Raw genomic sequence first — 16,812 nt, forward strand, 5'->3', positions numbered from 1 at the left:
GCAGTTTACAATTTTGAGCATCGGCTCCGGCATGTGAGTAAAGGGCTCGGTATTGGAAACTACGTACTATTTGGGAGTGCCATGGCACCCGCATCATGGATAACAACATTGTCTCGGAGGTGGGTACAGTTTGATTGTGATTGATAACATGTATATCGCGTGCAGCCATTTAGCCGAGCCTGCAGTGGATATAGGGGCCGCGCATCCGAGACTCAGAAGGAAGAATGACCGATGAGTCTCGCGTTGAGGCTACTTCCACTGTAACACTGACACAGGATACAGTATATGATTATGAAAGAGCATGTGCAGCACATTGTCATGAGAAGAAGATAGTCTCCTTTTAGGATGGTACCTCGACACCAACATGTACCGAGCACAAGGCAGCTCATTCACACTGCACACTTACTGTATGGGGAGCTGGACATTGTAATGCTCTGTGTAATAGATGCTATTCTATTTGATTGAAAGTCCTGGAGCTAAGCATGGCTAGCAGCTGGCGTACACAGTGTGAGTGCTTTGATATCGGCGTTCTCCGCACACAGAACTCAGTCCTCACAAATCATACACCCCCCTCTGGACAGAATGAGGTCGTCACCGGAGCTACAGCTTGTTATGTCGCCTCCATCAAACCTGTTGGCAATGCCGTCAGAAGAGACGCCGCTGGAAACCCCCGTAAAGAAAGAGATCCCTGTACATCGGGCCGGGAGCCATTACAGGAAGGAGGCGTGGGGATGTGCGTGATACAGCGCCACCTGGTGGAGACGTGGGGCGCCGGCACTGGTGGAGAGGTGGGGCAGAGTAGCGGGGGGGGGGAGGTGGGGACTCAGATGTTCAGGGTCATGTTGCGGAGCAGCCACTGCTGGGAGCGGCTGGCTGTGCAGTCTCTCAGCGTGGGGACCATCTTGTCCTCCTCGGAGGGCATGTCCAAACACTGGTTGCTGTTCACGTGCAGCAGGGTCAGTCGCTGCAGAGAGATGAGAAGAAAGCAACAAAGGGCAGTCACACACTAAGGTGGCCAGATTTCTCAAAGGAAAATCGGGGACATTTCCAGTCCGGCAATCAATATATCATTCAAATAATCAATCAATATATAATAATAATAATAATCAATCAATATATCATTCAAATATCCAATGTTATGACCTATGAAATAATAAAGGGGGATGATTTCTGGTTTTGTTTGTTTTGCCCATGGCTGTTGTACTGTAATAAACAGTGTCGGCTTCACGAAGAGGCCCCTGGTGCCCCCCACCACCACCAACGCACGCACGCACACACACACACACACACACACACACACACACACACACACACACACACACACACACACACACACACACACACTTCTTTCACTGTGCCCCTTTACAAAGTGTCAAGGTGTTCTCCAGTAGCATTTGTCCTGGCCGTCTGACCTACAGCGCCAAATGTTTTAATGAAAAGCCTCAGATCTCAAAAAGTATTTTCAATGTAGTCTAGTCCTCCGAAGTGCTTCTTCATTGTTCAAGATGTCCTGAAAGAGCTGCAACAGAACATGTAAACACTTGTTGGATGTCTGGATCAATGCGCTACATAGACGTGATGCTTTGATATGCTTTTAACCCGCCCGTAAGCCTCCTGCAACCTTTCTGCTTGAGTGGTTGGTCAGTGGTCTGTAAAGGCTAGACTCATGGGTACTCAAATAATCAGTCAAGGGTCCTCTTTGAAATTGACCATGTCGGTTTTTCAAAATTCATTCTTTAGCCGCCTTCCTTCCTGACAAGGTAGCAGCATGGCATTGTTGGTACCAATGGATGCTGTAGATCTTACAGTTTCATATTCTATAAGTATCTTCACTCTAGATTTAAGAATGAGCCCGCTAGAGCTAGAGTCATATTGACCGCAGACGCCAGTAGAAAATCAGGGACATTTTCAGGGACAGCTCCAGCCGGGGACAAGTCACCAAGAACGGGGACGTCTGGTCACCTTAAAGTCCCTGGAAACCAGAAATATTGTTTTATTATTTAGCATTTTGAGTTCATCACATCACAGGAACCTATGTTAATAAGCCACCAGCCAAATTTGAACGACGATGAACGTCGCAAAGTATATAAATTTAGGTTTGACAGTCATGGCAAAAGTCATGAGAATCAATTTGATTTTAGAGTGTATTTTCTCCCGCGGACTGTGTGGGCGTGTCCTGTCTGCAGCAGGTCTCCGAGAGAGAGAGAGAGAGAGAGGGAAACGGAGACTCTCCTTTTCCCTCTCCATCGGAGAGATAGAGAGAAGGAAAGAGAGATGGTGTGTGTGTGTGTGTGTGTTCGCGCGTTGCTCGGCGAGAGGAAGACATCTCTGCCGCTGCTGCGAGTGCACAGCGCTACTGTGTGTGTGTCAGTGTGTGTGTGCGTGCGTGCGCGCGTGCGTGTGTGTGATTCGATTAAATCTTATGACGTGATAAGATCATGCATTTTAGCACCGCGCGCTCCGCTCTCTTCAATGAGGAAATGGAAATCCAGGCCTTGTAGAAAAGTGTAGATTTTTGGGGTTAGGGTTGAAAGTAATGTAAACCACTTTCTGAGGCACACAATTACTCACATAAGACCCTAAATTTAATAGTTAGAAGGTTTTTGTGGATTTTGGTTTCCAGAGACTTTAAGTTACACAGATGAAAGCACATGAACGTATAAACACACGAGGCACTATTGATGACACACTCAGACTTGCACACTGATGGTACCAAAGTAACAGCACAGACCTACATGGAGACAGGCTATACAACACAAAGTAACAGCACAGACCTACATGGAGACAGGCTATACAACACAAAGTAACAGCACAGACCTACATGGAGACAGGCTATACAACACAAAGTAACAGCACAGGCCTACATGGAGACAGGCTATATAACATAAAGTAACAGCACAGGTCTACATGGAGACAGGCTATACAACATAAAGTAACAGCACAGACCTACATGGAGACAGGCTATACAACACAAAGTAACAGCACAGACCTACATGGAGACAGGCTATACAACACAAAGTAACAACACAGACCTACATGGAGAGAGGCTATATAACATAAAGTAACAACACAGACCTACATGGAGACAGGCTATATAACATAAAGTAACAACACAGGCCTACATGGAGACAGGCTATATAACATAAAGTAACAGCACAGGTCTACATGGAGACAGGCTATACAACATAAAGTAACAGCACAGACCTACATGGAGACAGGCTATACAACACAAAGTAACAGCACAGACCTACATGGAGACAGGCTATACAACACAAAGTAACAACACAGACCTACATGGAGAGAGGCTATATAACATAAAGTAACAACACAGACCTACATGGAGACAGGCTATATAACATAAAGTAACAACACAGACCTACATGGAGACAGGCTATACAACATAAAGTAACAGCACAGGCCTACATGGAGACAGGCTATACAACACAAAGTAACAGCACAGGCCTACATGGAGACAGGCTATACAACACAAAGTAACAACACAGACCTACATGGAGACAGGCTATATAACATAAAGTAACAACACAGACCTACATGGAGACAGGCTATATAACATAAAGTAACAGCACAGGCCTACATGGAGACAGGCTATACAACACAAAGTAACAACACAGACCTACATGGAGACAGGCTATATAACATAAAGTAACAACACAGACCTACATGGAGACAGGCTATATAACATAAAGTAACAACACAGACCTACATGGAGACAGGCTATATAACATAAAGTAACAACACAGACCTACATGGAGACAGGCTATATAACATAAAGTAACAGCACAGGCCTACATGGAGACAGGCTATATAACAAAGTAACAGCACAGGCCTACATGGAGACAGGCTATACAACATAAAGTAACAGCACAGGCCTACATGGAGACAGGCTATACAACATAAAGTAACAGCACAGGCCTACATGGAGACAGGCTATATAACACAAAGTAACAGCACAGGCCTACATGGAGACAGGCTATACAACACAAAGTAACAGTACAGACCTACATGGAGACAGGCTATATAACATAAAGTAACAGTACAGACCTACATGGAGACAGACTATACAACACAAAGTAACAGCACAGACCTACATGGAGACAGGCTATACAACACAAAGTAACAGCACAGACCTACATGGAGACAGGCTATATAACATAAAGTAACAGCACAGGCCTACATGGAGACAGGCTATACAACATAAAGTAACAGCACAGGCCTACATGGAGACAGGCTATACAACACAAAGTAACAGCACAGGCCTACATGGAGACAGGCTATACAACACAAAGTAACAGCACAGACCTACATGGAGACAGACTATACAACACAAAGTAACAGCACAGGCCTACATGGAGACAGGCTATACAACATAAAGTAACAGCACAGGCCTACATGGAGACAGGCTATACAACACAAAGTAACAGCACAGGCCTACATGGAGACAGACTATACAACACAAAGTAACAGCACAGGCCTACATGGAGACAGGCTATACAACACAAAGTAACAGCACAGACCTACATGGAGACAGGCTATACAACATAAAGTAACAGCACAGGCCTACATGGAGACAGGCTATACAACATAAAGTAACAGCACAGGCCTACATGGAGACAGGCTATACAACACAAAGTAACAGCACAGACCTACATGGAGACAGGCTATACAACACAAAGTAACAGCACAGACCTACATGGAGACAGGCTATACAACACAAAGTAACAGCACAGACCTACATGGAGACAGACTATACAACACAAAGTAACAACACAGGCCTACATGGAGACAGGCTATACAACACAAAGTAACAGCACAGGCCTACATGGAGACAGGCTATACAACACAAAGTAACAGCACAGACCTACATGGAGACAGACTATACAACACAAAGTAACAGCACAGGCCTACATGGAGACAGGCTATACAACATAAAGTAACAGCACAGACCTACATGGAGACAGGCTATACAACATAAAGTAACAGCACAGGCCTACATGGAGACAGGCTATATAACACAAAGTAACAGCACAGACCTACATGGAGACAGGCTATACAACACAAAGTAACAGCACAGACCTACATGGAGACAGGCTATACAACATAAAGTAACAGCACAGGCCTACATGGAGACAGACTATACAACACAAAGTAACAGCACAGGCCTACATGGAGACAGACTATATAACACAAAGTAACAGCACAGGTCTACATGGAGACAGACTATACAACACAAAGTAACAGCACAGGCCTACATGGAGACAGACTATACAACACAAAGTAACAGCACAGGCCTACATGGAGACAGACTATATAACACAAAGTAACAGCACAGACCTACATGGAGACAGGCTATACAACATAAAGTAACAGCACAGACCTACATGGAGACAGACTATATAACATAAAGTAACAGCACAGACCTACATGGAGACAGGCTATACAACACAAAGTAACAGCACAGGCCTACATGGAGACAGACTATATAACACAAAGTAACAGCACAGGCCTACATGGAGACAGGCTATACAACACAAAGTAACAGCACAGGCCTACATGGAGACAGGCTATACAACACAAAGTAACAGCACAGGCCTACATGGAGACAGACTATATAACACAAAGTAACAGCACAGGCCTACATGGAGACAGGCTATACAACACAAAGTAACAGCACAGGCCTACATGGAGACAGACTATATAACACAAAGTAACAGCACAGGCCTACATGGAGACAGACTATATAACACAAAGTAACAGCACAGGCCTACATGGAGACAGACTATACAACACAAAGTAACAGCACAGGCCTACATGGAGACAGACTATATAACACAAAGTAACAGCACAGACCTACATGGAGACAGGCTATACAACATAAAGTAACAGCACAGACCTACATGGAGACAGACTATATAACATAAAGTAACAGCACAGGCCTACATGGAGACAGACTATACAACACAAAGTAACAGCACAGGCCTACATGGAGACAGACTATATAACACAAAGTAACAGCACAGGCCTACATGGAGACAGGCTATACAACACAAAGTAACAGCACAGGCCTACATGGAGACAGGCTATACAACACAAAGTAACAGCACAGGCCTACATGGAGACAGGCTATATAACACAAAGTAACAGCACAGGCCTACATGGAGACAGGCTATACAACACAAAGTAACAGCACAGGCCTACATGGAGACAGGCTATACAACACAACTACAGATAGGATCAAATATCGGCGAGTGTGCAGCACCTTGGGATGGAAACATGGCCAGGTAGCTGAGAGATGAAGATGGGTTCCACCACAGTGACGGACTGGCCATCTGGCAAGGTGGGCAAATGCCAGAATGGTGGTCAGACTACGGGCCGCTTGGGCCAGTCGGAATGGATGATTCTGCCACCCACAGTATCAGGGCTGCCAACTCCAATGTAGCTACTGACCGGGAGGCTCACGCAATTGACATTTTTCAAAGCACCAGGTTTGAGGCGGTAAAGCTGGTGTAACCAATAACGTTAATGAGGGCCCTGGCACTGGAACACCTAAATGGAATGGAACCATCATTAATGGTAGTGGTTACACCTGCTTTACTTCCTGCTTTACCACCCTCAAACGGTTGCTGTGAAAAGGGTCTATAGACCAAATCACCGGGGATGTTTACATACACCGGTTACCCCTGGTTCCGGTTACCTCCGCACAAACTGACGTGTTGAAGACAAAAACAGACAAAGAAGACAAAAATGGTTTGTTCGTGTTGTGTTGTTGGGTGTCCAGTGACCATAAAGAGCGGGTCAAGATTTGGATTATTCAGAATTCCCTCTGCAAAGGGCAAACATGAGCAAAGAGAACTCTGGATTCGGCGGCACAGGCTTACTACAGCTACAACATCCGGGTTCCAAGCTGTATCCGAGCGGCGTCAGTAGCCTCTGTCTGTAACGTAACGTTAACGAGTCTGCAAAAAAACAGTGAGTTTGACAGTTGTAAACAAACGTTATTAGCTAGCTAACACTACATAAAACAAACACAGAAGAAAGGCTAGATACGTCGGACAAGCATGTTTACCAACCGTTTGAACATTTAAATTGAAAGCAGTCGGCCGAAAACAAGGAGAGTTTGACAGCATTTATTTGACAACACGCAAATTTAAACCTGGTGCCTTCCCGAAGTGGTACCCGGAAGTAAATGTTGTTGACATTGGTCTATTGACACGTTCCACACGTTCTCAAGCCACAAGTCCACTTTCTCACACAGGGAAAAACGAATTCATAACTGATAACATGAAACGGACAGGCAAGACAGCACAGTACATGAGCAGCGCCACCGTGAAGCAGCAGTTCTTCAGACCATCAGGGGGAAAGCCAGAAATACACAAATCTATTATTGTAATGTGTTCCCATGCATTCTGCTCAGACTCATCTCAGTCAGCACAGTGTGTGTGTCTGCCTGTCCTCTCCCACTGTGCACACGCAGGCAGGACTCAGGAGTGGGAAGGAGTAGGCTATATGGTCATGGGGACGCTCTGTGTCTCTGTCACTCTGACATAATGTTACATTGTTGCTTAACATTATTATGGTTGCTGTTTATTGACTTAATCCAAGAGGTTAGGTGGCGTAGAAATACAGTACATTTGTTTTAAATTACTTTTTAAATCAGTGTGCAACGGCGCGGGAAGCCCGGTGCGGTGGGTGCTCCAGCTCCCCCTGGTGGCAAGAGATGGACTTTTTGAAATGGTTGAATTTGGATCGAGTAACTGTGTTTCTGTAATGGTTTCTGTGCATGAGTCTGTGCGGTGTAGTGGATATCTTCTCTATAGACGATCTTTGCTCAACGCAGTGGTTCTTGGGTAAAGAATAGGATCCAGCTGTGTCCCAATTCAGGACATCATAAAATCATAAATCAGATCATAAAAATAAACATTCTGATTAATAGCGGATGGGTTGCAGGCGGTTGAAACAATGTATCATTAATGAGGAACAATAATATTAATTACGTTCTCTAGTCTATGAACGTATTTTAAGCTACATTTTTCGTCAGGCACATTCTTAGTCGCCTATTGTAGACCCACGGCCGTAAACCAAACAATAGCCATGTGCTAGGTCCCTAGGCTCCACTTTTCGTCCATATATGGTCAATGATGTCACCCTCAAAAAGGAGTCTCCGCTGAAGACGTGTTTGAAGAGAAGACGCGTTCGTATTTTCCCATACAATGAGGCAATCCAGTAAACTAAACTTAAAGCTATAGCGTTACTTAGCTGAGTAAAATACATGAGGGCAAGTGGTGCACTGGACATAATACAGCATGGAAATTTATTTGGAGTCTTGGACTGCAGCGATCGCACCAACGGCAGCAGAAACCGTAAGTTCAACTTTTATAGCGTTTATAGCGTTGGGTGCATGGCGGGCGCGGATCTATAAATAGTATGAAATAATTTGCGTGGATTTATGGCGGGCGGGCGGTTCATGCATACACGCGGATTAGGATGGCATCAAAGCTCATCCGCGCATCTCTATCGCACACCACTGCCTCCAAACATGGGGGGTGGGCTTAGGGGGACGCGACGGAGTGCGGTGCACAATTCCGGACACGCGCATAGTCATAGCGCGACCTACTGGCAACACAAAAAGCAGTTTATCTCGAGCAACGTTAATTCGATCGACTTCAACCTTGGGGAGTGTGAAAGGGCCCACAAGGCTCAGGGGGGGAAAAGGCTCGTTTGTATGTTTTCGTGGGCCCCTTGTCTGGTTGTGTTGTCTGGAGCGAAGTGTGACTTCTTTCACTTCGGAGCAGTCAGACATAGTAAACAAGAACACAGATGTCCCCTATTTCTAAACCTTTCTCCGGCTGTGCTCCCGATTGGTAATTGGCAACACGAAGAACGGTTTACAGTATTTCAAGAACCATTCATCCTGCAGCTGCTGGGGACCAAAGAAAGTGCAGTGTAGAATTTTGTGCGATTCGACCAATCAGAACATGGCTTTCATGTATCTCGAGTCCGATCGACTTCAAACTTGGTGGGGTGCGCTACTGGGGACAGACAACAGAGTGCAGTGCCGCATTTCGGCATGAGTTTGGTCACACCCAAAAACAAGAGCAGTCAGCCCTGGTTCAGCCGCTGGCTCACCCGCTGCACTGGCAGCACTCGTTGGTTTGCCCTCGACGTCTCGCCCGACTCCTGGGCTCGCCCACTCAACTGAGCAATTGTGGGCCGCAGAACCACCAGCCGCCCCATTATAATAGTAGGATAGTAGGATTGCAGTTGCAGCCACACACATTGGGAGCCTACAGCCCCTACAGTATGGGCCATAGAGGTACTTTTCAGGAGATATGGTTGTTCCATCCTTACAGGAATCTTTGGATCAATGAATTAAATGATGCAGTAAACCACACAGAAGGTCTCTACTCCAAAGTATGATTGCTACTGCCCATTTATGAGAGAAAATAAATCCCATTATAAATGAATTAAGGGTCATTCTGACCCAGATTATTAGACTAGTGCTACAAAAAAATCACTTCCTAAAAAAAAAAGTTAAATTGAAATTGATGCAAGTAAAAAAAATAATCAAAGATTACGATGAATATTAATGTCAAAAATTATGTCACTGGGTGGGTCATTTTGAGGCGGTTTGTGCATTTAAAGGCTGGGGAATAAACACCCTAAAACAAATTAAACGTGTTATTCCTATGAACACTGCCAGTTCAGTCTCGATATATCAACATGGACGAATCTCTGCCAAGGCTAGACCGAAGAGAGCCAAGAATCTTTTGATGAGCTGCAACATTGACAGTGATGGGAGGCTGATGTGTCAGTCAGATCAGAGCCGAGGCTGATTCAGTGATGGGAGGCTGATGTGTCAGTCAGATCAGTGATGGGAGACTGATGTGTCAGTCAGATCAGTGATGGGAGGCTGATGTGTCAGTCAGATCAGTCAGATCAGTCAGATCAGAGCCGAGGCTGATTTCACTCAACACACAGATCAATCTCATTTGAATAGAAAGGCTTTGAGTGTCCTAATTCATTCTCAATGAGGCAGTTTTGTCGGCTGTAAGCTTTGGGTTGTTGGTGCTCACAAATAGCAGCCAGACCTTTCTTGGGAATGATATTTTATTTTCATTCACAGGCTCAGACACAGGAAAACATACATACAGTACATCATCAACATTCAACATTACAACATAGTAATACCAGCCGCATAAGGTGCTCATGTGCTTGTAAGAGATGATATGCATGGGATCCCACGGAAGGGGTCCATGAGAAACCAGCCTGGCGTGGCGAGTCATCCATCGCCCCTAACCTCCATCAAAGTAGGCCGAAAACGCGTCCCAGATAGTTGAGAATCTTTTAAGCGAGTTGGTTCTCAAGAACCTGAGTCTCTCCATCTGTAGAACAGAGATGATGTCCATCAGCCACACCTGAAAAGAAGGTGAAGAGGAGGACTTCCATTCCTTCAGAATGAGTCTTTTGGCGACAGTTGTCCCCAGTGTCCCCAGAGAGATTGTTGCACAGCTGTAGGGAAGTTCAGAGATGACTCCGAGCAGCCGAAGATGGTGAGTTCTGCCTCCGGCTGCAGGGTTATTTTGTAGGCCTTATAGAGTACAAATCAAATATTTTAGGCGAGAATCCCGTTAGTGAAGGGCAGAACCAGAAGGCATGAGATAGTGTGCCCTCTGACACCTGACACCTGTCACACAGTGGTGAGACAGAAGGGAAGAGCTTGGGTAATTTATGCTGGGAGTAGTGAAGATGGTGAGCAACTTTAAATTGGATCAGCTGGTGTCTGCTATTAACTGAGCAGAGTTGTACCACAGACAGACTCCTTTACTATAATGTCAGATAAATGAATAGCAAGTTCCCCCTGCAACACTTCTCTAATCCTCTCAGACAACAGACAATCTAGAGATAAGATGCTTGGAGTGAGGAGGGCTCAGCAAAACTTTGAAAAAAGCATGTTCATTTGGGAGCGCTTCAAAAGGTATGAATCTTGGATCGGACATAATCTCTGATTTGCAGGTATCTGAGCCAGTGCGTGCCGGGCAACTCAAAATTCCTCTTCAGTAGATCAAACAAATTGTTCTGACTTAAGTGAAATTTAAATGCACATATTATTGGCCATATAATGTAACAGTACTTTACATTGCATATTGCTCATTGCACATATCTGTAGTTCTGTACATAACTCGGGGCATATATTATATTCTTTCTTTCTTTTTGATCAAGGTTTTTCAGATTTTTCTCCCATTTTCTCCCCAATTGTACCAATTCCCCTGCTGTCCTGGTCGTTGCTCCACCCCCTCTGCCCATCTGAGAAGAGTTGTAGACTAGCACATGCTTGCTCTGATCAGTGTTGGGCAAGTTACTTTCAAAATGTAATATACTACATATTACTAGTTACTTTCATTTGAAAGTAATAAGTTACTTTACAATATTACTGTCTGTGTAGAGTAACTCGTTACTTATTACACTACTTTTGCATTACTTTCACCAAAATAACAGCAGCAGCAGAATGACATTACTATAGCCAAGAGAACAAGGAGAAAACTGAACTCTATTCTTTCTTCTGAAGGCCATCCTTTGTATAATGTATTTGATGCCCTGCGTAGTTCGTTTAGTAATAGGCTTTTGATGCCTCGGTGCTCTACTGAGCCATTTAGAAGATCCTTTGTTGCTGCTTCTGTAAAATTCTTTAATGAACACTGCTAGCTCTGCATTGTGAGGCTCTCTCTCTTTCTACTGTGTTATTGTTATTGTGCTGTATGTTACTGTTTCCTGTTTGTGTATCTGTACTCGCTCTGGTGGCATGTTTCCCCTTGGGGATTAAGAATAAACACCATACCATACCATACCATACCATACCATACCACACCACACCACACCACACCACACCATACCATACCATACCATACCATACCATACATTGCCACCCAGGAACCATTCCGAAAAATCATTTCAACCGCCTTGAAGTCCGTGTAAACCATCCAAAATTCTAAATGTTATTATTATTTTCCTTTGTTATTGTAGTCTATAGTGGTTATTTGCATAAAAACACAGTTTGATTAGGAAATGATTGTATCTTTTTTAAATATGTGCTTTGATTTAAAAAGAAAATTAACTCAATTTGTAACTTGAGCTACTTGACAAAGTAACTGGTATAATATTACTGAAATCCTATAAGTAATACGTTATATTACTGAGCTACTGCTGAAAGTAATATATTACATGTCACTTCCAACACTGCCTCTGATACATGTGCAGTCACCAGCCGCTTCTTTTCACCTGACAGCGAGGCGTTTCACCGGCAGGACCAAATAAAGATACAGTATCTATCCTATCCTGGTTGTGCGCTGGAGGATCTCATTTGCTTGGTTGTGATTCACGCTGCTGCACCAGCCGGCACCCAGGAGAGAAGCACTGCTGTGCACAGAGCCTCCTCAGATGTTTGGCCTCGCTTAACCATTTATGGCCTCAGAAATGACATAGTTCTGCAAAGGCCGGGTGTACCTCAGTGCCAGGAGATGCTTTTCTGATCCCAATGATCCTAGAGAGAAGAAGCAGTGCCTCGACCAAGGGAAACGATGACAACAGTGTTCTAGTGAAAGTGCTAAGTAATAAACCACCATGCAGTGTTGCACTGTACACAATAGGGGTGCTCCGATCCGGCTAAGCCACGATCCGATCCGATTCCGATTCCTGGGGTCACGATCCGATTCCAGAATCGATTCTCGATTCCAACGATTCTCGATTCCAGAATCTAGAATCGATTCTCAATTATGTAGTTTTGTATTGCAATAACACACAAAGGTAAATCTAAGACAAAAAAGTACAAATGTATTAATGCTGAACTTCAAATTCAACTTCTGAAGTATTACAGTCAGGGCCTAAATTAATTTTGCAAACTAGGGGGGAATTCCCCCCTTATTCAGATAAGATGGATTTATAGGCTGGGGGGGGATCTGTAGACTTTGAGAAGGATTTATAGATTTTGGGGGGAATACATTAACCGGAGTTCTTAAGTGCAAGAGGTGGTGGCACCGTGGCAGTACAGTACACAACACGACATGAACATTTGGACACTTATTCAGCCGGTATCTTGCATGTTGCCTTCAGGTGCACTGTAAAAAAAAAAAAAAAAACGATTCTTGGGAGTTTGGAATCGATCCAGGAATCGTGGCATTAAGAATCGCGATCCTTTCAAGAATCGATTTTTTGGAGCACCCCTAGTACACAAGTGCACGGATTTCCACAAGAACGCCTGGTTCAGTCTTGGAACTGAGCACATGTACCATGATGACACACCAAGACATTAGAGATGTATTTGGTTTCAACCTTTTCCAACTCAATAGGCAGCACAGAACACATGAAAGGAATTCAATGTAAAAAAAAAAAATTGTGTTAATGATGTGTATTCACCTCCAGAGCAGAACCTGAAACAGACGTACGGGCAGTATTTGTTCTCCTGAGGTTGTGGGTACTGTAGTCCATTCAAACATGATCGTGCTTAGACTGTTGACAGAGGATATTAAACTTAATGAGCACACAGTTAGGCGGAGACCATGTTTGAGCTTAAGCCTCACTCAAAGCTATGAGACATAAGGGCCTGACGTTCATTCTGCCTGGATACAAAGACCTACACACACACACAGACGCACACACACACACACACACACACACACACACACACACACACACACCACACACACACACAGACAGACACACACACCCCACACACACACACACACACACACACTCACACACACACACACACACACACACACACACACACACACACACACACCACACACACACACACCACACACACACAGACAGACACACACACCCCACACACACCACACACACACACACACAGACAGACACACACACCACACACTCACGCACACACACACACACACACACACACACACACACACACACACACACACACACACACACACACACACACACACACACACACACACCACACACACACAGACAGACACACACACCACACACACACACACACAACACACACACACACCACACACACACACACACACACACACCACACACACACAGACAGACACACACACCACACACTCACGCACACGCACACGCACACACACACACACACACACACACACACACACACACACACACACACACACACACCACACACACACAGACAGACACACACACCACACACACACACACACACACACACACACACACACACACACACACCTCTATACTGAAGTACACGTTTCGAGCAGCCCTACAGGGCACATTTTGTTCAAACAGAACAACATCAAACGGAGCAGGTGGTCTAACCACCTGCTGTAGAAAGTGCATGAAAAAAGAGAGCAGTAAGGCGGCCCTATAACACAAACACTTCTCTAGTCATGTTTTATTACACACAATAAGTCCTTTTTACAGCACTCCTCGGACTGAATCGCAGAAACCCGCAAGAGCCTCCAACTTGACTAACTTCTCCCTACGCTCATTTGGGATAAGCAGAGCAAATCAAAAACACATTCTCAAATCAGACGCTTAGCGGTTTAAAAAACACATTCTCAAATCAGACGCTTAGTGGTTTAAAAAACACATTCTCAAATCAGACGCTTAGTGGTTTAAAAACTTTACCAGTAGAAGTAATGCCCAGATGATGAGTCATCATGGTAATGGATGCCAGTGAGGTGGGGCAGCTCTATATTCAAGCATGCAGCTGCTAAGAACAGGAGGTAGGGCTAATCAATAAGTCATAAGCACATGGCTGAGGCAATAATGAAGGTACTATTTTTGCTTAGAACCTCCTCTAGTGGCAGAAATGACAGCAGAAAGAAGAATATAACACTCCATATTTAATGAAAATATTAGAAATGTGGAGGCCGAGGCCTTTACTCATAATTATTTCATGGATTCTCTGGGTAGTAAAAAAAAAAAAACACCCATCTCAGCCTCCCAGCAAACCAACCGGTGTCAGAGGAGCAAGTTGCTGTGTGTGTGTGTGTGTGTGTGTGTGTGTGTGTGTGTGTGGTGTGTGTGTGTTGCGTGTGTGTGTGTGTGTGTGTGTGTGCACGCACAGCTGAGACCAGCTAATTAAATGAGGAGGGTTTCTAGCCGTCAGCCCTGTGTGAGGAACACTTATCCCCCTTGTCACCAAGCAGCACTCTGGCCTTGCTGACAGGCGCAGAGCTCCTGTGTAGTGTCTTGTGCCGACACACTGGAAGCCACTCTACTCTACAGCTCTGCTTCCCAGCCTTTTCGCCTGTCACCCCTAAAGTCAAGCAAAGCTTACCTGCTGGGACCCCTCTCACATGTTGCATTGTTTGTCTACCAGTTAACTTGATTTTTATTGTTTTGATTCATTGTTTAAGAATCTGAAAACAGCAATTTGGTACATACATACTATACTTCATACATACATACATATAAACATACATACATACTATACTTCATACATACATATAAACATACATACATACATACAAACATCCATACATACTATACTTCATACATACATACATACATACATACATACATACATACTATACTTCATACATACATACATACTATACTTCATACATACATACATACTATACTTCATACATACATACATGCATGCATACATACATACATACATACTATACTTTATACATACTATACTACATACATACATACATACATACTGTACATACATACATACATTGTGGGGATGCCGGCCCGAGTGGTAAGGAAGGTGGTAGGTAAGCAGATTTATTTTTGACAGGACTTGCAGTTGCAGATCAACAGACAAAACACAAAGAAAACAACTCACCAAATGAACTAATAGAAAAGCAGATTGAAGGCCTGTGGTTATGGCAGCACGGTCTGACCTGTCTCCCAGAGGAACAAAACCCAACTGGCTTTATAGGGTGTTAATAGGGTAATTTGCAAGCTCATTCACACAGCTAAATGGCTCTACATTACAAAGGCTAATAATCCTACAGTTACTCTAAACCAGCATCTAATGAACAAAAAGTACAGTCATGCTGACATCACCAACACCATCAAATGGAGGAAGTGCTCAGAGCAGGCCCTCAGCCCCTCCCCAAACAAAAGTCCCACATGGTGATTCTGAACAAACAATTAACAATGTTTTAACCTGCAACTCAATAAAGGTGATTGAAACTCATTTATGGCTGTATGTGTGCTGTAACTTATCCATAATGCTTTGATGTAAACTGTAACATAATGCCAACAAACAAACCCGGATAGTAAGGTGCAATTGTTACCAAAAGCAAAGGTAAATTATAGCCAAATGAAACGTGTAGAAATAAGCTGTACTGAAGATTTGAGACACAAGTGGTGAGCTCTCATCCACTTTGTCACATACATACATACATACATACATACATACATACCGGTACTATACTACATACATACATACATACATACATACATACATACTATACTACATACATACATACTATACTACATACATACATATACATACATACTGGGGCTGTGAATCTTCACTGGCCTCACGATTCGATTACGATTCATCTGTCAACGATTCGATTCGATTTCACGATGCATCTCAATACAGCTCAAAGTATTGCAGCTCCAAGTATCACATCCTCAATTTTCTGTATTATTACTGCACATGGCTACTTTTGCATCAATTAATACAAGCAGTCAGATAAATATCAAGTCCCTTCTTTATTTAGAAAGTGCTTTAAAATCTGAATGTCAACAGAAATCTTAACATAAACGATTCAACGATTCATCTGTCAACGATTCGATCCGATTCGATTCACA

The 16,812-nt window shown here is 43.9% G+C and overlaps 1 protein-coding gene across 1 annotated transcript in view; it reads right to left on the minus strand.

Moving 5' to 3' along the window:
* Positions 1-823: 823 nt before the first annotated feature.
* The window catches only part of galnt13 (polypeptide N-acetylgalactosaminyltransferase 13), a gene marked incomplete at both ends in the record, with an annotated part of 69,893 nt that continues 53,904 nt past the window's right edge, over positions 824-16,812 (minus strand). The window contains one exon of the mRNA XM_083641656.1: positions 824-964. Within this exon, the coding sequence (XP_083497782.1) occupies positions 824-964 (141 nt within the window). The remainder of the gene's footprint in view (positions 965-16,812) is intronic.

The sequence above is a fragment of the Poromitra crassiceps genome (genome assembly GCF_964638095.1).
Source record: "Poromitra crassiceps genome assembly, chromosome: 8".
NCBI classification, from domain to species: Eukaryota; Metazoa; Chordata; class Actinopteri; order Beryciformes; family Melamphaidae; genus Poromitra; species Poromitra crassiceps.